This window comes from Trematomus bernacchii, unplaced genomic scaffold, assembly GCF_902827165.1.
Source record: "Trematomus bernacchii unplaced genomic scaffold, fTreBer1.1, whole genome shotgun sequence".
NCBI lineage: Eukaryota > Metazoa > Chordata > Actinopteri > Perciformes > Nototheniidae > Trematomus > Trematomus bernacchii.
This window is the reverse complement of record NW_022987567.1, coordinates 7,576,299-7,601,403: the sequence shown is the minus strand read 5'-3', so window position 1 is coordinate 7,601,403 and position 25,105 is coordinate 7,576,299. Positions and strand designations below refer to the sequence as shown.

General features: G+C 41.9%; 1 protein-coding gene across 2 annotated transcripts in view; it reads left to right on the top strand.

The window, feature by feature from the left end:
• Window positions 1-25,105, top strand: part of LOC117478932 (3'-5' RNA helicase YTHDC2) — a 38,217-nt gene that overhangs the window by 9,826 nt on the left and 3,286 nt on the right. The window contains exons 7-30 of one of the 2 annotated variants that reach the window (XM_034125900.1): window positions 1,898-2,000; window positions 3,438-3,594; window positions 3,844-3,951; window positions 4,029-4,141; window positions 4,775-4,910; window positions 5,489-5,615; window positions 5,739-5,804; window positions 6,157-6,335; window positions 7,661-7,757; window positions 8,081-8,168; window positions 8,578-8,658; window positions 8,770-8,852; window positions 11,082-11,187; window positions 11,723-11,842; window positions 13,197-13,469; window positions 14,316-14,442; window positions 14,566-14,771; window positions 15,670-15,856; window positions 17,095-17,183; window positions 17,664-17,783; window positions 20,074-20,225; window positions 20,394-20,551; window positions 22,544-22,750; window positions 24,492-24,674. In XM_034125900.1, the coding sequence (XP_033981791.1) occupies window positions 1,898-2,000; window positions 3,438-3,594; window positions 3,844-3,951; window positions 4,029-4,141; window positions 4,775-4,910; window positions 5,489-5,615; window positions 5,739-5,804; window positions 6,157-6,335; window positions 7,661-7,757; window positions 8,081-8,168; window positions 8,578-8,658; window positions 8,770-8,852; window positions 11,082-11,187; window positions 11,723-11,842; window positions 13,197-13,469; window positions 14,316-14,442; window positions 14,566-14,771; window positions 15,670-15,856; window positions 17,095-17,183; window positions 17,664-17,783; window positions 20,074-20,225; window positions 20,394-20,551; window positions 22,544-22,750; window positions 24,492-24,674 (3,266 nt within the window). Of the gene's footprint in view, window positions 1-1,897; window positions 2,001-3,437; window positions 3,595-3,843; window positions 3,952-4,028; window positions 4,142-4,774; window positions 4,911-5,488; window positions 5,616-5,738; window positions 5,805-6,156; window positions 6,336-7,660; window positions 7,758-8,080; window positions 8,169-8,577; window positions 8,659-8,769; window positions 8,853-11,081; window positions 11,188-11,722; window positions 11,843-13,196; window positions 13,470-14,315; window positions 14,443-14,565; window positions 14,772-15,669; window positions 15,857-17,094; window positions 17,184-17,663; window positions 17,784-20,073; window positions 20,226-20,393; window positions 20,557-22,543; window positions 22,751-24,491; window positions 24,675-25,105 lie in introns of both variants that reach the window. The other variant, XM_034125901.1, reaches the window with a different exon arrangement.

The window sequence follows — 25,105 nt, the reverse complement described above, 5'->3', positions numbered from 1 at the left end:
ACATTCACTTAAGGGGAACTGGGGATATGTATCAGCTGCTTGTGTGACAGTCAGACAGTGAATACTTTAGAGCCGTGTGAGCTAACCCGGAGCTAACGGGAGAATACACTCCCGTTGAAGAGCAGCCGGCCAGCACTGCAGCGGTCGGTAAATGCCGCTGAAACACATTAATAAACAATGAACCACGGCACTCTGGAGAAAAGTATAAGGTTGGAGAAGTCGTTATTTAATTTAATCTGGCTTCGTATGATTAAAAGCAACGCAGTCCCCGGCCCGTTGTTGTTGTGAAGTGAGCTCCGGCGTTGGGGAGAAACTCAGCGACGTAAACTGTGACGTCATGACGCAGCAGCGGCAGCACCAGTCGGGCTCTGAGCGGTGTGAAAAGAGCCGGCGCTAAACCGAAGAACCGGTTCTGAACCAGAAAAGCTCTAGCGGAGCTTGAACCGGAGTTGCGTTGGTGTGAAAGGGGCATGTAAGACATGTTTTAGATCCCTGCAAACCAAGGGAGCCAACACATCAAACTTGGCTAAGCACCTCGCCGACCGGCATCCAGAGCTGTTTAAAGAATTTAAAGACAGACAGGTTAGCGAATGTGATAGATAACATAATTACATCATGCTCAAGCCCATGTCCTCAAATCTAAGTCAAACAAGTGTCATTTATTTTGTGACAAACGAACGTTTTCGTAGTTTGACGAGGCAATTAATGGCAATGATAACTGTCTAATATGGCTATCTGTTTAGCTAACTTACCAATGTGGCTAACATCTGCAATGTACATTGTGTCAATAATTATTTATATTACTGTACTATTACATGTTAATAAAATATAAAGTTAACTATCAAAGAAATCACATAAACTCAAGTATAAAGAAGAGACCATGTTGTAAGAAAACACTTAACAGATAAACTACAATTTTATTGATCATGAAAATAATAAAAGAAAAAGAATCGGAATCGCAATTCTTGACTTGGTATCGAAACCAAAATGTTGGTATCGTGACAACACTAGTTCCAGGTGTCCCACAACAATAACTATCTCTGACTGAGAGTTGCCCGGTCACAAACTGGTAACAACAACTTGCTCGGGCAGCCCCTCCTTACGGGAGATAGCGGCTGCTCAAGGTTGGTCATCTGCGTCAGAGGGCGAAGGAGGACATGCGGGGCAAATGATTCCCCAACACAGATGACCCTTCAACCTGTGGAAAGACTGACTTTTCAGTTAATTATCTTTGTATCTCTCATTCATACACTGGCATTATAGCCTTTGGGGACAATAGTAAAAAAAGAACTTGGATGATTTGGACACTTTTTTTAGGGTTATTGATTCAATTTCTGACATTTTCAGGATAATATATGGAAGTTTTAACCAGAAAGTTACCTTATTTGTACTCTCATCCAATCTGTTCACCATTTTTGTTATTGTAAAGACTCAAAGTTATGGCGTACTTATCTTAAATATATTGAAATAATAGTATTTCCAGATTGTACAACTCAATTAGCCGACTTGATTTAGTTTAAGCAGCTTACAAACAGTATTCACTCGTAGAGATTTGGGCATTTAACAAGTCTGTTACACGTCTCTGCCTTACACAATATGAAGCTTTCCATGCCTGTTATGTGACATTTTACTAGCAAGGACACATCATTATCAAAGGTTTGAAGATATAGCGACTCTTGCACTAAATGTGTAGTCATGTGATTACAGACGAACAAAGTCCATTTCTCAGATAGCTGAATCCAGCAGTTTTTTACATATTCATGGTTTAAAAGATTATGAGAGGTGTGGGTGTAGCATGGCCCTGCTAACTGTTGTAACTCTCCTATCAAACATGTGCAAGCTTAAGGAGCCCTTGTCCTGCTTTATATGAAAATGACTTGTAACTGTAATCCCCCAGGGTCTCCCCCAAGACACTGCTGACCTTTTGCACCAGTGGAGTCTTCCTCCGAACGTTGATGTCTGGAGACGCCAGCCTGACAAACGTCACACATGTCATCGTGGTGAGCATTAGGACAACAAATAAACATAAACCCACAGTCTCAGAAAACTGCTTCACCCTGTAATGCTACTGAAAGGAAGCTGGGGATGATCTTTGAAGAGTAATGAGACTGGGAAGCAATGTTTTGGGTTGTGGGCGAATTGTCAAAAAATCTGGTTCTGTCTTTTCCTAATTTCTTTCCTTAACCACAGTATGACACATCATGGGGTTAAGGAACGATGTGAAGGAGAATTCATCAGAACAGGAAAGAAAATGGCGGTGCTAAGAGAATCTGACTCCACTTACACTCGGCGACATATTTATGATGCACCAGTGGATGTTATTGATGTGCGTCTGTCATGGAAAAACTATAATTTTACATAGATGGACTACTAAAATATCTAGATTCTTCGCCTTGGACGTGGACAATAGTAAAAAATACATTACTTCATTACCAACGTTTGTAAAGTAAATGTTTACTCACCCTCCTATCCACTCTTATTAATTGAAAATAATCCCAATTAGTATATATAGCACTTTATGCGACATATGCATTACTGGTCAGGCCTATGCATCTGTTACTGTGCACATCACCATTCAAACATGGAAGACATTAAAGGACGTCTTAATTTGCTTTCTTTTTGAAAACCCTGGTCTAATGTATCCTAAGCTAAAAGGAGATATCAAAGGAAGCATTGAAGCTCCTTTCCTTTCATCTAGAGCAGGGATGGGCAACTTGGATGGTGGTGGGGGGCCACATCATTTATGTACTGGCCACCAGGGGGCTGCAGATTCACTTGGAACACACACACACACACACACACAAATTCCATGTGTTGTATGTAATTATTAACAAATATACTAAGTCTGACATCTTCATTGACATTTTACAATCGTTCAGGGAACATCCTCTAATAAGCTCACTAAACAAATATCAGTTCACAGAAAGGTTATTTAATTTTGACAAGTGGCATGTTTGTGTTGAACAGGTTATTTAACAGTGGAATAAAACTATTTTAAACTATTGGAAAGCACGGAAAATGCGTGTGCATTAAGATTAAACATTAAGATGACATCTATGCAGCTCGCGACGTAACTAGGAGTCTAGTGGACGGTATTTTTTAATTAATTACGTTGTTGCTAAATTGATCTGAGGGCCGCAAAAAGAGGAGGTGGGGGCCACATGCGGCCATCCCTGATCTAGAGAATCCAAACAGCTCTTATCATGGCTGACACTTAGGAACTTCAGGGTCATTTCACCACGTTAGGAACCTTCCTTAATAAAAAAGACTAATGATCTGCACCCCTGGAGTCCATCAGTACATCAGAGGTGTAGAGGTAAACCACTGCAGGATGTTCAGGGGATGTTCAGTTCCTCTTTAAAAGTGTTTCAGCTCCCAGTGTGGCTCTCGTTCTGAGAAAAGCCTCCATATTAAAGTGACTTGCTTTGTTCTAACAGGACGAGGTGCACGAGCGAGACGGTCTGACTGACTTCCTGCTCACTAAGTTGCGAGATGTTCTTCAGAAGATCCCCTCGCTGAAGCTGATCCTCTCCAGCGCCGCTCTGGACGTAGACCTGTTTCTAAAGTACTTCGGATCCTGCCCTATCATCCACCGTAAGTCCGGCTGAAGCGGGGTTTGAACCCAGAGAGGGCAAACGTACACACATCCTTTACTCAAGTAGAAGTACAGATACTCGTGTTTAAAAATACTCTGGTGAAAGCAGAAGTACTGACTCAACTTCTTTACTCAAATTAGAAAAATGTTTATGAGAGATACAAAGATAATTAACTGATATGATGGAAATTCAGTCTTTCCACAAGTTGAGGTGAAATCTGATGTTAATAAATGTGTTTCATATTTAGTGAAAGGACGACTGTTTGAAGTGAAGGAACTCTTCCTGGAGGACATCCTGCGGCTGACGGGCTTCAACAACAAGGACATGAAGAAATACAAGGAAGAGACACAGAGAAGTATGAAGAATTAGTTATTTGATGATTGAAAAATGCATCCTGGCTTCATCTTAACCTCCTGTGCATCCCATCCTCAGAGGAGAAGAAGCAGAAGAACTTGAAGGAGTGGTGCGAGGCGGTGGAGAGCAGCTGTGTGGAGGAGAGACGCATGAGTCCTGTTTCTGTACCTGCCTTCCTGGACAACAAGCCGGTAACACACACGCACGCACGCACGCACACACACACGCACGCACGCACGCACACACACACACACACACAGACAGCACTCCGTGGTGTGGTTAAACTTTACCCGTCTCGTGGACAATGCTCGTTACCAAAAGTGCACTAAGAGTTTAGCATGTAAGGGCGGTAACACGAGTAATTAGTCTAAACATCTTGTAAAAGTGCTCCACATCCAGACGGAGCAATGCACCGGGTTCGACTGTCTTTCTGGTAGCTCTGTAGCCCCATCCACGAGTAACGTTTCCACGTCAGGTGTTGTGTATACCTCAATCTTCCTCCAGAAGAACCGTTAGGCCTTTTTGCAGCATACCTGTCTGCCCCACCTGTGCTGCTCTGTACCACTGTATTTATGCAGTATGAGTAAATACTTGTTTTTTGTTTGTTTTTTACAGTTCTATAAGTTCACATTATTTACAATTTGTTTAGTTAATTTACCTTTTTTTTCTTCCAAAAGAACCGATGAGAGTACCGTTAAAGGACCGGATCGATAATTAAATGTGTCCTTTATTGAGCTCCACAGCAGTTTCAACATTGCCCTGAACTTTGTATTCTCTCCCTATATGTCTGAGTGATGATGTGTGATTTTTGTTTTGCGTCTCAGATGGAGAACGACACCGAGCAGCTGGTTCCGTGGCTGCTGAAGGAAATGGACTCGTGCATTACAAACATCTTCCTGAACGAAGACCAGGACGCTTTCATTCAGCTCTTCAACCTCATCCTCTATGAGAATGTGAACGGTACGACTCAGGGCTCAATACCTCTAACTACTGTAGTCTATATCTCTGTTGCTGTAGTATATAATGGTCTTTTATCTTGTGTTAAATAAACACAGGTCAGCAAAATCTCAAAATTATGTATTTTTTCTCAAAATGCTGACCTATTTCTAAGAATCTAAAAATGTTGACTTTTTTCTCAAAATCTCAAAATTCTGACTTTTCTGAATACCAAGATGGAGGAATACCGGTTCTTGTAGGTAATCGTAAATCTTGTCATGTACAAAACACTGAGTTTTTTTTCTCAAAATGTTGGCTTTTCTCTCAAAATTCTGACTTTCTTCCAAAATGTTGACTTTTTTCTCAAAATCCTAACTTTCACAAAATTCTGACTTTTTCCTCAAAATTCAGATTTTTTCTAGGTAATCATACATCCTGTCATGTACACAGCTACAGTTGGGATACCTTTGTTATCATGTGTACTCTGATATTGGAAGAGTACATTCAGTATTTTCCCAACAATAAGAATCCTTTTCAAAAACTCCATGAAGCAGATATTTTCAAAAACTAGCTTTTCCTCACGGTTGTTCTCCTTGCCGCAGTGGACTACCGGCACAGTGACACCGGCTCCTCGGCTCTGATGGTGGCAGCCGGACGAGGCTTCCTCCCTCAGATGGAGCAGCTTCTCAACATGGGGGCCGACATCAACCTGAAGGCCTCCAACGGCTGGTAGGACACCCACCATGTTATGTTACCAAGCAGAACAGTTTATCACAATTTCACTCAACATCAAGCTGTTTGGCACAAGTGTGTGCTTTAAATGCATGTGTGTGTGTTTTCATTTCATTTCAGGACAGGGTTAGACTTTGCCACACACTTCCAGCAGACGGAGGCTATGGATCTACTCAAATCTTCCATGTGAGTGTCATTTTAAACCTCAATGAACAAAGAGAGAGTTACTATGTTGTTCTTTTTGGTTCTGTTGATCACCATACATTAGAAGTTGTCCTGAATGCTCAGTGTGAAGGTTTACTTATGATGAACATACATTTGGAATAGCACAGTTTTCCCTGTCATTTGAATTTATGTGAAAATGATTGCTCCATTATGAAGATGTAAATACAGTAAGGGGGGACTCATCTTTAATTATTCATGCTTCAACTCTTCTTAAAGGTGACATTTGTTATATTTAAACACCTCCTGAACTCCAATCATCATATATTGTTTTAGAGGGTTTTTATAAAGTGCTAATCTTGCGTCTCGTTGCCAGTCCTCTGGGAGAGGTGAGCAGTCAGGATGAATCCTCTCTGGTTCATCATCACGCCGCAGAGATCGGCCCTGAAGAGCAGGAGCTGCTCAAACTCTACCACCACAGCTTTGATGATGACTTCGTGGACCTGGACCTCATCATGGATCTGATGCACAACATCTGCTCCACCACCAGTGAAGGTGAGCCTCGGCACCTTCACATTTAGCTTCCTATTGAGTCGTGCAGTGATGACGTATTTCTGTAGGCAGACCCAGAAGTAAGCGGCTGGTTCCCTCGGCAAAAAGCAACGGGATTTCTCCATAGGATTTTGGAATATTGGAAAAAATAAGATCTGTGGAAAACGAACCTGTTTGATAAATTCAGGCATTTCAGCAGCAGGACTTCAACGTCACGCCAACTTAAGATCCATATTCAAAAACACAGATTCTAAATTGTACAAGTTGAAGCGTTTGTTTGAACAGTTTGCAGGAGGCAGGTACTTGCTTTCAAGCAGAACAGGGCAAACTAACTTATATATTATATAGCTCGAAATAAGGTCTGTGGTTGACACAAATTGAAGAGACGGATCACGTTTTGTTCTACGACATTAAATCCATCAGCAGTGACCCCACTGGTGATTTCTGAAGAGTTGACGTGTCTGAAAAACGATGGTTGTTACCAAGTGGCTGAATAGGACTACAGACGTGGTGGAGGCTGTTATACGTCATTACGCCGAACACGTAAACACTCCTCCAAGTACCTGACTCCTGCAAACTGTTCAAACAAACGCTTCAACTTGTACCATTTAGAATCTGTGTTTTTTAATATCGATCTTAAGTTGGCGTGACGTTGAAGTCGTGCTGCTGAACTCGGCTGTAGTTCCTTTAGAGCAGTGTTTCTCAAACGTTTTCATACCAAGGACCACCTAACTCCACAAATATCCAAAATCACATCGTTTTTTTAGAACAGATTATACAAATCGCCTGAAAATGGTCAAAACAAGTGGCAACATGTGTGATGAAGGTGTTGCGCTGGGCTATATCATGCTATTGAAAGTGAAACTTAAGCTTGCTTCATTGCGGAGATATTCCCGCGAGAGTGCGGAAAACTCAAATGTATTTATTCATTTCAAATGTGACATTTTACCAATATACCCACGGACCACTAGGGGGCGCTCACGGACCACCAGTGGCTTTAGAGCATAACGTTAGCATTTTGCTTCTGGCGATTAGATTTCTGATTCAAAAATGATAAAAGTAGGGTCGACGTGTGGAGATTATCCGGATGAACAAAACGTGCATTTATCAAACAGGTTCCTTTTCCACAGATCTTATTTTTTACAATATTCCAAAATCCTATGGAGTAATCCCGTTGCTTTTTTGTCGAGGGAACCAGCCGCTTACTTCCGGGTCGGCCTATACGTTTATTTCATGGCAACCAGAGAAGGATCACTGCCTGCTTGATTTGCAGATTTCAGGGAATGCCGTTCAGGATTTTCTAATAACTTTTTCCTGTTGCTCTCCAGGTGCTCTCCTTGTTTTTCTTCCTGGATACGATGACATCGTGTCACTCAGGGACCGCCTCCTGTACGACGACAAGAGATTCACGATCCACTCTGACAGGTGAACTTATACTTTAAAAAGAATGGAAGACTTTTGAACATCATGCAATATCTACAGCACTGTTTGGTTTTCAGTAATGTTTTTTATACATAAACATGTGTCCCCGGTGTGTCAGGGAACTCACAAAGTGTCAGAAAATACAACCTTCTCTCTATTCCTAAAAATGACTTGATAGGTGACCTTTAAGATGTTCATTAATGGTAATGTAATATGTAGATAAATACAGCATTCCTTAAGTATTTATACATTTGTTTGGCATGTGGTCAGTGTAGCGTTAGCACGGTGTTTTGTTGTGTGTTTCTGACTGAAGTGTTGTCTCTCAGGTTCCAGGTGTTCACTCTACATTCAGACATGCAGACCCTGGATCAGAGGAAAGCCATGAAGCCCTCTCCACCTGGGATCAGGAAGATAGTGAGTCTCTGACGTCCCTAATATATATTTAATTCAAGAGTAACACAGGTCTGCAGCATCTTGACTGGTTAACTGTACCTTCACTCCAGTTACTGTACCCTACTACCTCAAATACTCTAGTTACTGTACCCTACTACCCCAAATACTCTGTTTCTGTACCCTACTACCTCAAATACTCTAGTTACTGAACCCTACTACCTCAAATACTCTGTTACTGTACCCTACTACCTCAAATACTCTAGTTACTGAACCCTACTACCTCAGATACTCTGTTACTGAACCCTACTACCCCAAATACTCTGTTTCTGTACCCTACTACCTCAAATACTCTGTTTCTGTACCCTACTACCCAAATTGGCATCAATAAAGTACATCTTATGTTAATATGTGGTCTTGTTTCTCCTTTCAGATCCTCTCCACTAACATAGCTGAGACGAGCATCACCATCAACGATGTGATTTTCGTCATTGATTCAGGAAAGGTCAAAGAGGTACAGTTACTGCTGACGAAACTATTCACAATACAAGAGTAACATGACGTCTAAAGACATATTTGAATGATGTGGTTAGTAATGAACTCCTTGATGTTTTTCCTGGTGCAGAAGTCCTTTGATACCCTCAGTCATGTCTCCATGTTGAAGACGGTTTGGATCTCAAAAGCCAGCGCTCTGCAAAGGAAGGGAAGGTAACATCAACCGATGATCCAAATAAAACCAAATGCAGCCTTTTTAATAACGTAACAAATATATTAAACCTTACATCTCACCTGATAAATCATGCCTGTGACCTGACGTGAACGTTTTTGTTAAATTGTGACGGTGTGGCCCCTTAGACGTGTTGTTTTGGGGGATCTGAGATTGACTTAAAGGTCACCTATTGTGCAAAATCCTCTTCTTCATGTCTCTTCTACATCAGCATGTGTCCCCTCTTCTTCATGTCTCTTCTACATCAACATGTGTCCCCTCTTCTTCATGTCTCTTCTACATCAACATGTGTCCCCTCTTCTCCATGTCTCTTCTTCATCAACATGTGTCCCCTCTTCTTCATGTCTCTTCTACATCAACATGTGTCCCCTCTTCTTCATGTCTCTTCTACATCAACATGTGTCCCCTTTTCTTCATGTCTCTTCTACATCAACATGTGTCCCCTCTTCTTCATGTCTCTTCTACATCAACATGTGTCCCCTCTTCTTCATGTCTCTTCTACATCAACATGTGTCCCCTCTTCTTCATGTCTCTTCTACATCAACATGTGTCCCCTCTTCTTCATGTCTCTTCTACATCAACATGTGTCCCCTCTTCTTCATGTCTCTTCTACATCAACATGTGTCCCCTCTTCTTCATGTCTCTTCTTCATCAACATGTGTCCCCTCTTCTCCATGTCTCTTCTTCATCAACATGTGTCCCCTCTTCTTCATGTCTCTTCTACATCAACATGTGTCCCCTCTTCTTCATGTCTCTTCTACATCAACACGTGTCCCCTCTTCTTCATGTCTCTTCTACATCAACACGTGTCCCCTCTTCTTCATGTCTCTTCTCCATCAACATGTGTCCCCTCTTCTTCATGTCTCTTCTACATTAACATGTGTCCCCTCTTCTTCATGTCTCTTCTACATCAACATGTGTCCCCTCTTCTTCATGTCTCTTCTACATCAACATGTGTCCCCTCTTCCTCATGTCTCTTCTACATCAACACGTGTCCCCTCTTCTTCATGTCTCTTCTACATCAACACGTGTCCCCTCTTCTTCATGTCTCTTCTACATCAACATGTGTCCCCTCTTCTTCATGTCTCTTCTACATCAACATGTGTCCCCTCTTCTTCATGTCTCTTCTACATCAACATGTGTCCCCTCTTCTTCATGTCTCTTCTACATCAACATGTGTCCCCTCTTCTTCATGTCTCTTCTACATCAACATGTGTCCCCTCTTCTTCATGTCTCTTCTACATCAACATGTGTCCCCTCTTCTTCATGTCTCTTCTACATCAACATGTGTCCCCTCTTCTTCATGTCTCTTCTTCATCAACATGTGTCCCCTCTTCTCCATGTCTCTTCTTCATCAACATGTGTCCCCTCTTCTTCATGTCTCTTCTACATCAACATGTGTCCCCTCTTCTTCATGTCTCTTCTACATCAACACGTGTCCCCTCTTCTTCATGTCTCTTCTACATCAACACGTGTCCCCTCTTCTTCATGTCTCTTCTCCATCAACATGTGTCCCCTCTTCTTCATGTCTCTTCTACATCAACATGTGTCCCCTCTTCTTCATGTCTCTTCTACATCAACATGTGTCCCCTCTTCCTCATGTCTCTTCTACATCAACACGTGTCCCCTCTTCTTCATGTCTCTTCTACATCAACACGTGTCCCCTCTTCTTCATGTCTCTTCTACATCAACATGTGTCCCCTCTTCTTCATGTCTCTTCTACATCAACATGTGTCCCCTCTGTGGAAAGAGACTCTGAAAGTTTCAGGAACAAAGATTCTCTCTTTTTGTCCTGATCCATTTATATAAAAACTTGTCTGAAAATGAGCTGATCAGATTTTGGCCACTTTATGATGTCATAACGATGTTTTGTCTTGTGTAACCATTAGCCAATCACCAACCAAGGTAACCCCCCCCCCCACCTTATCACCTGAATCTCCTCCTAGAGCACCATTGAGTTATTTCTAACCAAATCTCTCTCAGAGGGGCGTGGGGAGGGGCTCCTTATTTTCATCTAAAGTAACAGACAGAGAATCAGCACTTTGGAAACAGGGCTGAAACAGAGGGGATTATGGGATGCTGCAATGATCTGTTTGGTGTTTCAGCCAATCAGAGACAGGTTCTGTGTATATCTGAGACCTGTGATATATTGATGTAAGACAGTATAATAGGGGACCTTTAATGTTAACCCAAAGTTGACGTGTCCACAGAGCGGGGCGCTGCAGACCTGGGATCTGTTTCCACCTCTTCAGTCGCCTCAGGTTCAGCAACATGCTGGAGTTCCAGGTTCCACAGCTGCTGAGGATGCCTCTGCAGGTATACACACACACACACACACACACACACACACACACACACACACACACACACACACACACACACACACACACATTTTTTTTTACTCGACATAATTTACTGAAACTTGTTTAAAATACCACAGAAATATGACCGTAAACATAATAATTTAAGACAATGAAAGTAGGTTTCTCAGATTAGTTTTGTATGCAAACAAGAATGTATGTATATATAGGATTTTGTTTATTTGTGTGTGTATTTATATACTGATTTATTTATTATTTTGTAATCCTGAATCTGGAGGACTATCAGCTATTTTCTTTATCAGCTACAGTATGCTTTCTGCCCTCCTGCTTCTACTTATCTTGTTTGATTGATGGTTTCATTAATTGTCTGTACTAATTAAACATTTAAAAAATATAGTAGACATCTTAGAGCCATGTCTGTTCCTGGAGCAAGTCAATCTGCTGCCTTTAAACCATGTATTTATTGCAGTAAATGCAGTGTACTACTAAAATCCTGTAGTATTGATGAATGCTTCCATGTTGTGTTTCAGGAGCTGTGTCTGCAGACCAAGCTGCTGGCCCCCTCCTCCTGTCCTGTCGCTGACTTCCTGTCCAAAGCTCCTCAACCTCCGTCTGCACACGCCATCAGGAACGCTGTGCAGATGCTAAAGGTAACACATGCTAACAAATACTGCTTGTGGAGGAAATACGTATTTGATCCCTTGCAGGTTTTGTAAGTTTAGCCCACTTACAAAGAAATTAACAATCTATAAGACTGCTTTCCAGCCTTTTGCAGTCATCAGAGGGTGACAGGGACAATCATGTCTCCGAGGTCTTTAGAGAGCTCTTTAGTCTTGCCCATGGTGGAGAGGATGGAAACTGATTGATTGATTGATTGATTCTTATTTCTTTTTTAATCGTTTATTTGGCAGGGACAATGCACAGTAATGAACACTTCAAACATTCAAATGTGTCAAGCGTAACAGTGCCAGATTTAGCTTTGAGCTAATTTCCACCCGCAGTCCCTCACATAAAACATTTAAGAAGTTTACATTTTACAAACATAGCAAAAACAAAATACATGATATGTAAAAAGTGCAAAAAAGCAGCATACACAGGTATTTATGACATGGTGATACAATATAGCAGCAACGACATGTAAAGTGCAAGAGGAGATACCCCTGTGTTAAAGTGCAAGAGGAGATACCCCTGTGTTAAAGTGCAAGAGGAGATACCCCTGTGTTAAAGTGCAAGAGGAGATACCCCTGTGTTAAAGTGCATTTAGCGGTGATAGCACGTCTGTTTGTTTCTCAACCATTCTTTGAGTTGACCTTTGAAGCTATTGAGGGTGGGACAATCCCGTATCTCAGTTGGGAGGCTGTTCCACAAGGAGCTGCCTTTAACGGAGAGGACATTTTGTCCAAAAGTGGTCCGTCTGCGGTGGACTTCACAGTCTCCTCTGGTGTCTGACCTAGTGCAGCGTCCAGTGTGTTTTTTGTGGATGAATTCCCCTAAGGGAGGGAGGGGGGGGGGGGGCAGTCCATGTAAACATTTATAAATAAAGCACATACTTTTAAAAGACTTAAAATTGTCAAAACCTAAGAAATTGTGTTTTTCAAGGTGGTGGTATGAATTTGGCTTTCGGTCAAACACCTTGATAGATAATAAACCTACCATTACAATGATAGACTCTTAATTTATTTGTAAGTGGGCAAACTTACAAAATGGGGGTCAAATACTTACTCCACTGTATGTCACTGTTCTCTGACTATACACGTTGTGACAAATGGGATGTCAACACCGGTATAAACTCACTGTAGGAGCCACATCACTCCCTACTCATCCACATGAAGTATTCTCACTATTGCAGCAACACACAGTCACTGATTTTCCATTATTACCATTTGTTTTCTTTGTACTGTTTCTGTTTCTGATTTTATGTAAAGCATCTTTGAGCACTGGGAAAAGCGCTGTCAAAATGCAATATATTATTATTATTATTGAGTTTGCATTGTTTCCCACCAGACAATAGACGCTATGGACCAGAATGAAGACCTCACAGATCTGGGCTACCACCTGGCGGATCTACCTGTGGAGCCTCACCTGGGAAAGATGGTTCTGTGTGCTGTGGTGCTGAAGTGTCTGGACCCCATCCTCACCATCGCCTGTACGCTGGCCTACCGAGACCCCTTCGTCCTCCCTGCACAGGGGGGGCAGAAGAAAGCTGCTATTGAGTGCCGCAAACGCTTCACCGCCAACACCTTCAGCGACCACATGGCTCTGCTGAGAGCCTTCCAGGTGGGTGGGGGAATATAAGATGTGTTTCTTTAAAGGTCACCTATTGTGCAAAATCCACTTGTTCATGTCTCTTCTACATCAACATGTGTCCCCTCTTCTCCATGTCTCTTCTACATCAACATGTGTCCCCTCTTCTTCATGTCTCTTCTACATCAACATGTGTCCCCTCTTCTTCATGTCTCTTCTACATCAACATGTGTCCCCTCTTCTTCATGTCTCTTCTACATCAACATGTGTCCCCTCTTCTTCATGTCTCTTCTACATCAACATGTGTCCCCTCTTCTTCATGTCTCTTCTACATCAACATGTGTCCCCTCTTCTTCATGTCTCTTCTACATCAACATGTGTCCCCTCTTCTTCATGTCTCTTCTTCATCAACATGTGTCCCCTCTTCTTCATGTCTCTTCTACATCAACATGTGTCCCCTCTTCTTCATGTCTCTTCTTCATCAACATGTGTCCCCTCTTCTTCATGTCTCTTCTTCATCAACATGTGTCCCCTCTGTGCAAAGAGACTCTGAAAGTTTCAGGAAAAAAGATTCTCTCTCTTTTTGTCCTGATCCATTTCTATAAAAACCCGATTTTGGCCACTTTATGATGTCATAACGATTTCTTGGATGGTGTAACCATTAGCCAATCAGCAACCAAGGTAACCCCCCCCCCCCCACCTTATCACCTGAATCTCCTCCTAGAGCACCATTGTACTCCACTACTTCCCACCTCTGCCTTTTAGTTTTTAAACGAGACTAAATATAAGAAGTAGGGAAGACGTCAGCCTACCATAACAACATAGTAACACCAACAACATTGTCTCTCACCCCAACCATTTCCTTCTGTCCTGTCTCAGGCATGGCAGAAGGCCCGTAGTGACGGCTGGGAGAGATCCTTCTGTGAGAAGAACTTCCTGTCCCAGGCCACCATGGACATGATCCTGGGAATGAGGACACAGCTACTGGGACAACTGAGGGCCATCGGTCAGTTCCACTTTCATTTTGTGTTTACTTAGAAGCCTTCAGTATTCATATCAATGTACAATCGAGTTCTCAGCACATGATCAGCACAAAGACTGAATTTAAGAGTGTCTGTTTGTTTTCTAGGTTTCGTGCGAGCGCGTGGAGGAAGTGATATCCGAGATGTGAACCTGAACTCTGAGAACTGGGCCATGGTGAAGGCGGCTCTGGTGGCCGGCATGTACCCAAACCTGGTGCACGTGAACCAGGAGACCTCCCTGCCCTCCAGCTACAGGGAGAAGAAGGTCCACTTCCACCCCTCATCCATCCTCAACCAGTCCCAGCTCAAGGAGGTTTGGAAAAAACTAAATGTCTTAAATATGCTATTATGTCTTTGACATTTTGAGGAATCTAAACCCACTTTTTAGCCACTATACTTCATCCAGGAGGGAACCAAGACTGGTTATCGCACACATTATTAACCCATATGTAGATGTTCAGAAAGGACATTTCGTTTTGTTTCAAGCTTTTTGAAAAATACAGCTACACGTAAATTGTCCAGTTACATGTAGGCTTTTAACGTGAACTGGCAGAGGTTGTGTTGAGTTGACAGCGGTGGCAAAGAGAAACATCAGACAATGTTTAGAGTAAATTAGAAATAACGGTCTAGTTCTGTCTTCTATTATCAGCCCTGGCAACACCAATACAGTCTGGAGGGAGAGTCAAACTTAAGACACTAGGATACAGGATCTTTTAGAGGAATTCATATATAAAGTACAGGGATACTTGAGGGGATTGCAGGGGGTACGTAGAAAGATTAGGGACTGCAATTTTTTTTTAGCTAAAGGGTTAGGAACCACTCCTCTCCTTATTATGGATATAACCTAAACCTGTGTGTGTGTGTGTGTGTGTGTGTGTGTGTGTGGGTGTGTGTGTGGTGTGTGTGTGTGTGTGTGTGTGTGTTGTGTGTGTGTGTGTGTGTGTGTGTGTGTGTGTGTGTGTGTGTGTGTGGTGTGTGTGTGTGTGTGGTGTGTGTGTGTGTGTGTGTGTGTGTGTGTGTGTGTGTGTGTGTGTGTGTGTGTGTTGTGTGTGTGTGTGTGTGTTGTGTGTGTGGTGTGTGTGTGTGTGTGTGTGTGTGTGTGTGTGTGTGTAGTGTGTGTTGTGTGTGTGTGTGTGTGTGTGTGTGTGTGTGTGTGTGTGTGTGTGTGTGTGTGTGTGTGTGTGTGTGTGTGTGTGTGTGTGCGTGCGCAGAACGGCCCATCCAGAGGCCCTCCCCAGGCCCTCCCCACAGACTGGCTGATCTACGATGAGATGAGTCGGGGTCACAGGATGGCGAGTGTGCGCTGCTGCTCCATGGTCACTCCCATCACCGTGGCCATCTTTGGAGGCTGCGCCAAACTGCCCAGCTCCGCCCTGCAGGAGCCGTCTGCACCGAGAGGTAAACTATTCAAACATCCTGAATGAATTCATCATGCTAGCAACACAGGCTTAGTCACCAGAGCTGGGAAGTAGTGGAGTACAAATACTTCGTTACTGTACTTAAGTTAATTTTTCTGGTATCAGTACTTTACTCCACTACTTATTTTTCTGACGACTTTTTACTTTGACTTCTTACATGTTGAACACAAATACCTGTACTTTCTACTTCTTACATGTTGAACACAAATACCTGTACTTTCTACTTCTTACATGTTGAACATAAATACCTGTACTTTCTACTTCTTACATTTTGAACACAAATACCTGTACTTTCTACTTCTTACATTTTGAACACTAATACCTGAACTTTCTACTTCTTACATTTTGAACACAAATACCTGTACTTTCTACTTCTTCCATTTTGAACCCAAATACCTGTACTTTCTACTTCTTACATGTTGAACACAAATACCTGTACTTTCTACTTCTCACATTTTCCAAACAGGCTGGTTCCTTTAGTTTGAATGTGTGTTTGGTGGCGTGATCATTATTATTTAGAGTCATTGCGTGCCTATTGATTTGAACACGATCCGTGTATCCATCATTTCCTGGTCTTCTCTAAAGAAGAGGGACCAATGAAAACGTTGTCATGTTGCCGTTGTTCAGCATGGAAACATTCATTAGCTAACAATGACATTATTGTTCTATTAATATAAAGGGAGGTCAGGTACTCTTTAAAACAGCTGCTAGTTATGGGTACTTTTTACTGAAGTACATTTCAAAGCCCTCTTTACTTTGACTTGAGTAAAGAAGTTTAGTCAGTACTTCTACTTTTACCAGAGTATTTTTAAACACGAGTATCTGTACTTCTACTTGAGGAAAGGAAGTGTGTACTTTTGCCCTCTCTGTTAGTCACTGTCTGAAACTCTGCTTTACTGTCTACTGCAAGAAATGTTCCGTCATGGCCAGCAGTGTGTTATTGTTGCCGAACTGATTTTCAATGGCAAAGGGGTAATAGAGTAATTCTTGGCTCAACCGTATTGCCACAGTCCTACCAACAGAGTACTCTGAGGATGAAGAGCCTCTCTCTAAGTCCATAAATCAAATGCAGGCTGGATGAGCGACCTCTCCAGAATCTTCCCTGACCAGAGCAGAATCTGCACCCCAGTCTCCTCTTTCAGTGCAATGGTTGTGTTTTCTGTTGATTTGGTAGCATGCCTCTGAAGTTCCTCTGTGTCTCCGTGTGGTTTCCTGCAGACAGTTTTCAGGAGAACAGCGACAGTGAGACGGAGGAGCTCTCTGAGTTCAGCCTGGACGACTGGCTCATCTTCCAGCTGGACAGCGAGGTGACCAGTTCAATCATTTCTTTATGAATGATGGGATTTTACCTCATACGACAACATATGTTCTATGTCTGGTTACAAAAACGTTTCGCTTGAGACCCCAAATAAGAGAAAATGAACAAATTGACAGTAATGAAAACTTGAAACTGTTAATCCTGCTTTACATAATTGAGAGTAGATTTCTCTGAATTGTTGTTTCCATATAGAAACATAATGTCTCTCGGGTCGGCTAACTAGTGTGTACTTGATTTTCCAGTATACTTTCTGTCTTTGCCGTGTATATACAGTATACAGTCTTTCCCCCTAAATATTCAAAATAGTTACCTCTCAGTTTGGATCATCCAAATCAATGTTAAGATAAGACTTTATTTATCCCAAAGGAAATTGTTGTTACAAAAATGTTCTCTTATTTCTGTCTGTTTCCTCCCTGACTTGTATATATTTATAGATGTTCTTACTGACATGTTGTGTATGTTATATCAGGCTGCAGGCGCGGTGTTTGAACTGAGGCAGAAGTGGCAGAACTTGTTCATCAAGAGGATCCGATGTCCTTCGAAGCCCTGGACTCAGCAAGACGAGGCGATCATCCGGACCCTGGTTTCAGTACGTCCTGTTCTCTTTTCTTCTTCCTCTAAGGAGCTTGGGTTTCACAGGAAGTAACAACACTAACAACATAATAGATCAGGGGGTGTCCAAACTACGGTCCTTTTTTAATCGGACCTCAGCAAATTCAAAAAGTATAATGTAATACGGCCCACAAATGAAACTTGAGCTTGTCTTGTATTGTACTTCTTAAATATAAATGTAAACATATATCACACAGTAGTATTCATGTGTTAATGAAACCACTTTTCAAATCAGTCAATTCAAGTTGGAAACATTTTCCAACATATCTTAGTTGATAAGAAAAAAGCCCAATGACTTATTTCCATAACAAGCTTGAAATAAACCCTTCCTATTGCTCCCGTACTGTATGTAGTCTAGGGTATTGAAGTGTAAATGTTAGTCACTTTGGTTAAAAACATCCTCTAAATGACATGTTAAAAATAATAAGCCTATCAAAATATATGAAATATGCTTTAAAAAATGGGTTACAGGTTGATTTATTGGTCAATAATTGGTGGTTAATTTACAGTAAACATTGTGGTAGTTACAATGTATTTCTGGCTATACATCTGTTTCAAATATCTGTATTGAGAAGAAGCATACAGGTGTAATCAATAGAAGTGTAATCAATAGTACAGACTGCTTTGGGGTGGAAATCATGCTTCCCTTTTTCAACATAGAAGACAGACAGAACAGCCAACAAGAAATAATAAAGAAAAAACATAGCATGACAGGAATGCCATACTTAATGACACACATAGTCGTAGTGGGAAAGAACATAACAAATAGTATATATAAGGGTGTCTGGCTATACATCTGGATCATGAAACACACTACAGGTCCGTACATGAGTGAACTATTAAACTATTTCTAAACCAGTCTTCTCACCATAAATCAGAATGAAAATGAATAGAGCATGTTTGGACTTGACATGGGAATATACAGTATTTCAAATATGTTGGGAAGTCTTTGAGAAGTTCCCTGCCTTGTTCATCCATGAGCTTTAACTTTGAGTGTTTCCATGATGTGTACATGACAGGATGTTTGATTACCTAGAAGAGCATCAGGACTGTTTGAGGCATATGATAGCTATGTGATTAACATGATGATTCAGCCTCTATGGAGATAGACATATGACAAGCATGATCATTTCTGACGTGGAGCTAATCTGAAGTAAACATTGAATACTGCTTTCTATTCCTCCATCTTGTGACTGTAACTCCCTCTCTTGGATATCAGCATGTGAAGGACACTGTTTGAGATTTTGAGTAAAAAGTCAGAATTTTTAGATTTTGAGAAAAAGTCAGAATTTTTTGATTTTGAGAAAAAAAATCATAATTTTCTGAAAAGTCAAAAGAAAATTGAAAAAGTCAGAATTTTGACATTTTGAGAAAATGTTGAGATTTTTGTCATTTTTTTTTTTTAAGAAAAATCCAGAATTTCCTGCAATTTTTTTTTGAAAAAGTCAAAATTTTCTGAAAAAGTAGAATTTTGAGATTTTTTTAAAAAGTCAGTATTTTGTACATGACGGGATTTATTATTACCTACAACACATGTGTCAAACTCAAGGCCCGGGGGCCAAATCAGGCCCTTGGTGGATTTAATTTCGGCCCGCAGGATAATTTGTAATTACTATTAGATCTGGCCCGCCGGTATATTGCACGCACACCTTCACTCCATCCTGAGGGTCTCCTCAGCTCAGAGCCTGAGCCCAAACATTGATGAACTTGCACCCAAGATGAGATGCCAAGTATCTGGCTTGAACTAGCATCACAGAGCAGCACACTGAGTTTACATGGATGTTTCCTTTTCTTGCGACAACAGGGCATGTTTGGTTTTCTCTTTGAGGGAAATAGTTTTTTTGAAGCTGTTGTTGGCCTGTGGAAAAATGTAATCATAAGAAATGACTGCAACTGATTATTTAATGTTTAATGTTGTTTAATAGGCAATAATTTAAGCTTTGTTAGTTCCAGGTTTAATATGTGCAATAAGTTCATTTCAATAAGTTTTGCAATAAACATTGAACCAGTCCGGCCCTCGACTAGTACCCTTTTTTTAATTTTGGCCCACTGTGTATTTGAGTTTGACACCCTTGATCTACAAGAACCGGTATTCCCTCTCTTGGATATCAGCATGTGAAGGACACTGCTCAGGAACTAGTTGATGCTCTGTATGTGATGACTACTTCCATTCTTGAGAGGATCATAAATACATGGATCCTGAGATTGAAGCTCAAGCCGGGGACCAGTGAGATTTTCCTAACAATCTCACACTGATTTCCCCTCAGGTTTTGGGTGCAGAGGAGCAGGGGGCCGGCCTGCTGCAGCCCACAGGCATCGGACAGAGACCCCGACCCATTACATCCGAGGATGATTCCCAGGCTTTTTTAAAGAACTCAAAGAGCAGCCCCCAACCCCCCAGCAACACCTCCAACGACAGGTAACAAGTGTCATGTATAAGAGTTTGATGGCCACTGGGAGGAAAGACCACCTGTGGCTCTGTGGTGGTCAAATATATAAGTGTGTCTTTACAGTCAGGTTTAAGGTGTTGAATTCCCAGTCATCCCCACGCTTCACTTCGTCCTCGTTCTGTTATATCTTCCCTCAGGTCTTGTCGGATCCCGGCCTCGTCCAGCCTGCTGCAGATGAAGGCGCTCTGTTTAGACGAGGCCTCGCTCCCTATGAATCCTCTCTCTGAAGACCCCCCCTCCTCCAGTAACTTCTCCTGCTCTGTGAGCCTGGACCCCTCCGCTCCTTCCTCCTCAGGAAAGGTGTTCCCTTCCTCCTCTTCATTTCTATTAAATGCTATTTAAGAGCCTTTTGTTTGTAGGAAATGCGAGACAATGTTGGTTTTAACGTTTTCTATCAGTGCGTCGCTTATAGCACTTTGTTCTCACTGTTCTTGGTCAAATCAATTCGGGGGAAAAGCTCAGATGCATCCAGGTTTTCTGTTATTACTTTCTTGTTGTTTGAAACTTAAAGGGGACCTATTATGCAAAATCCACTTCTTCATGTCTCTTCTACATCAACATGTGTCCCCTCTTCTTCATGTCTCTTCTACATCAACATGTGTCCCCTCTTCTTCATGTCTCTTCTACATCAACATGTGTCCCCTCTTCTTCATGTCTCTTCTACATCAACATGTGTCTCCTCTTGTTCATGTCTCTTCTACATCAACATGTGTCCCCTCTTCTTCATGTCTCTTCTACATCAACATGTGTCCCCTCTTCTTCATGTCTCTTCTACATCAACATGTGTCCCCTCTTCTTCATGTCTCTTCTACATCAACATGTGTCCCCTCTTCTTCATGTCTCTTCTACATCAACATGTGTCCCCTCTTCTTCATGTCTCTTCTACATCAACATGTGTCCCCTCTTCTCCATGTCTCTCCTACATCAACATGTGTCCTCTCTTCTTCATGTCTCTTCTACATCAACATGTGTCCCCTCTTCTTCATGTCTCTTCTACATCAACATGTGTCCCCTCTTCTCCATGTCTCTCCTACATCAACATGTGTCCCCTCTTCTTCATGTCTCTTCTACATCAACATGTGTCCCCTCTTCTCCATGTCTCTTCTACATCAACATGTGTCCCCTCTTCTTCATGTCTCTTCTACATCAACATGTGTCCCCTCTTCTTCATGTCTCTTCTACATCAACATGTGTCCCCTCTTCTTCATGTCTCTTCTTCATCAACATGTGTCCCCTCTGTGGAAAGAGACTCTGAAAGTTTCAGGAACAAAGATTCTCTCTCTTTTTGTCCTGATCCATTTATATAAAAACCTGTCTGAAAATGAGCTGATCAGATTTTGGCCACTTCATGATGTCATAACGATGTTTTGTCTTGTGTAACCATTAGCCAATCACCAACCAAGGTAACCCCCCCCCCACCTTATCACCTGAATCTCCTCCTAGAGCACCATTAGGCGCGTTCACACCGGAGTACCTTTCCCGTTTAGTGCCTGGAGTTTTGCGTTCACACCAAAAAGAGAACTTAGTTCATGAGAACTTTTCCCCCCTTTTCCGTCCCTGCTAGAGAGGTGGTACTTTCCTGGGGAGAAAAAAGTTCCAATTTCTGATTGGCTGGGCGGATTGCAAACCACGCCCCGTAAAACTCGGAGAGGTTTTTTGAAGCCGTCATTGTATTTGCTGGCATTAGCATTATTAGCATTAGCACCAACGGAGAGAGACTAACTTATGGCAGTTATGGGAGTCCCAGCAGCTTCTACTGAAGCCAGTCCCCAACTCCGGGGACTTCCGGCCGGGGACTTCGGGTGGCAGTATACGCCGTGAAGTTGTTTGCGGCCTGCCAGTAAACCCAAAGCAGCAGAAGAAGAAGAAGTGACGTCAGCGGCTTCATTTGCGTAATCTTCCCTCAGGGAACTTATTCCGGTGTGAACGCGATCTGCTCTTTAGTTCCATGGGGGAACTAAGTGCTGGGAACTAAGTACGGCAAAGTACTTGGTGTGAAAGCGGCTATTGTGTTCTTTTTAACCAAATATCTCTGCGTGGGGAGTGGCTCCTTATTTTCATCTGAAGTAACAGACAGAGAATCAGCACTTTTGAAACAGGGCTGAAACAGAGGGGATTATGGGATGCTGCAATGATCTGTTTGGTGTTTCAGCCAATCAGAGACAGGTTCTGTATATATCTGAGACCTATAATATATTGATGATAAACAGTATAATAGGGGACCTTTAAATCAAAGTGCTATTTTGTCCGGTTCTAACCCTAGTTTTGCTCCCGTTGCTCTGAGCAGATCTCAAAGCCCCCGTCCTCTCAGCCGGCCTTCCCCTCGGTGCGGCACTTCATCATGAAGAGCAGCAGTGTGAGGAACATCGAGATCTCTCAGCAGAAAGGGATCTGGTCCACCACCCCGAGCAACGAGGGCAAACTCACCAAGGCCTTCCTCGAGAACAACCTCATCATCCTCATCTTCTCCGTGCAGGGATCCGGGCACTTCCAGGTAACACAAAACATATCTTTTTATTTTAAACAATATCTTTATTGAGTTTTTCATTTTTTACAAACACAAACAATGACATCCACAAATACAGATATTAACAATGAATAAGACATGTACAAATTAGTTGGCAATCCATGTATAATCAGGGTTCCCGCGGGGTCTTAAAAAGTCTTACATTTGATAATCAGAATTTAAGGCCTTAAAAAGTCTTAAATATGATCAAAAAAAGTAGAAAGGTCTTAAATATGATTTAAAAGGTCTTAAAAATGATGGGATTTGAAAGGTACTTCTGTGTTGCGATCACGTCTAAATGTGTTTTGGGGAAATGTCCGGGCTGCAAAGTAACCGGTACGGTAACGGCCCGTCCACACAGCAGCGTTGGAAGCTTCTTCCAAGCGTCAGCCAATCAAATCATATGCCAGTACAAGCTCTAGCCAATCAAACCGCTGCTTGTGTGTCAGCAGTGAGGTCCACCCCCACTTAAGATCACATGGATAGGTTCCTAAATACATTTACAATTTGTTTTAAATAGTAACCCATGTCCATATGTTTATTTGTGGGTAGTAGATTTAAACTATAGGGCTATCACTATGGGCCCTGCCTGTACCTGTTCGCTCTGCCATCGCGTGAAGGGTCTGCTAACAAGCGACCAGCAGAAAGGTTCATGTTAATATTGTTGCACGTCACAAAGGCACGTTACCTCAAATCAAAATTCTAAAGTACATTTCAAAAGGTTGCTAAAAAATGATCTAAGTATTATAAAGTAAAATGAAAGTACCTGTGGGTATGTATTATTATTATTATGTTCACTTATTTGTATTTTTCTTTTTGGCCTTATGATGGCAAAAATTGGATGACCATTTTAGTTTTCATTTCATATAGCACTGTACACTGCATGAATTTGTTTTAGTTTTATGTATATTTATGTATGTTTTGTGCGTGTGAGGACCCCAGGAACAATAGCCAATGCTCAAGTGCTAATAGAGTGCCACAGTGACGCGTCCTAAAACCCGGAAGTAAGTTACCATGTTACCACTTCCGGTTCCCTCGACAAAAAGCAACGCAAGTTCTCCATAGGATTTTGGAAAATATCTGTAAATAAGGTCTGTGGTTGAAACACATTTAAGAGACGGATCACGTTTTGTTCTACGACATTAAATCCATCAGCAGTGACCCCACTGGTGATTTCTGAAGAGTTGACGTGTCTGAAAAACGATGGTTGTTACCAAGTGGCTGAATAGGACTACAGAAGTTGTCGAGGGTCGTTGTACGTCATTACGCCGAACACGTAAACACTCCTCTAAGTTTGTCTGCCCTGTTCTGCTTGAAAGCAAGTACCTGCCTCCTGCAAACTGTTCAAACAAACGCTTCAACTCGTTCCATTTATGTTTGAATATGGATCTTAAGTTGGCGTGACGTTGAAGCAGCGACCCTGCTGTAGTTCCTTTATAGCATACTGTTAGCATTTAGCTTTCTGGCGACTAGATTTATGATTTGAAAATTATAAAAGTAGGGTAGACATGTGGATATTATCCGACTGAACAAAAACGTGATCCGTCTCTTCAATGTGTCTCAACCACAGACCTTATTTCCAGCTATTTCCCAAAATCCTATGGAGAAATTGCATTGCGTTTTTGACGAAGGAACCGGAAGGAGTTTACTTCCGGGTTTTAGGACGCGTCACTGTGGCACTCTATTGGGATCCTGAAACTAAAGAGATGTATTGTCGTTTGTCCCACAGGGCTACGCTCGCATGTCCTCCATCATCAGTCAGGAGAGCTGCCAGGACTGGGGCTTCATGGGGCTGGGGGGGGTGTTCAGTGTGGAGTGGATCCACAGAGAGAGCGTTCCCTTCCTCTGTACGCAACACATCCTGAACACGTGGAACGACAACAAGAAGGTCCAGATCAGCAGGGACGGACAGGTGAGTCTCAGCGTTTAGTTTCTATCCTCCTCAGATCTGGAACAAACCTCCTGAGGATCTGAGGTTTGTTGTTTTGTGACCCTGGGTTCTGTTGAATCAGGGCTGAAGACCTTGCTCGTTAATGCTGCTTCTCCAGAGGTCTTTTAAATATGTTACAGCGTTGCACTTCAGCACTTCTTGCAGCATTATGTGTTTTTAAAATGTCTCTTTTTTTGTTTCATTATACATACATGTTCACATTTTGGTCAACAGTTTTTCCATTTTCATTCAGCTGTATCTACATAGCTAACATAAGAAAAAAGTACAAAAAGAGATCAATACAAATAATAATAATAATAATAATAATAATAATAAAATAGACCTATGAAAAGATAAATACCTACGAATAATGGTAAATGGACTGTACTTATATACCTCTTTATCCAGTCTTT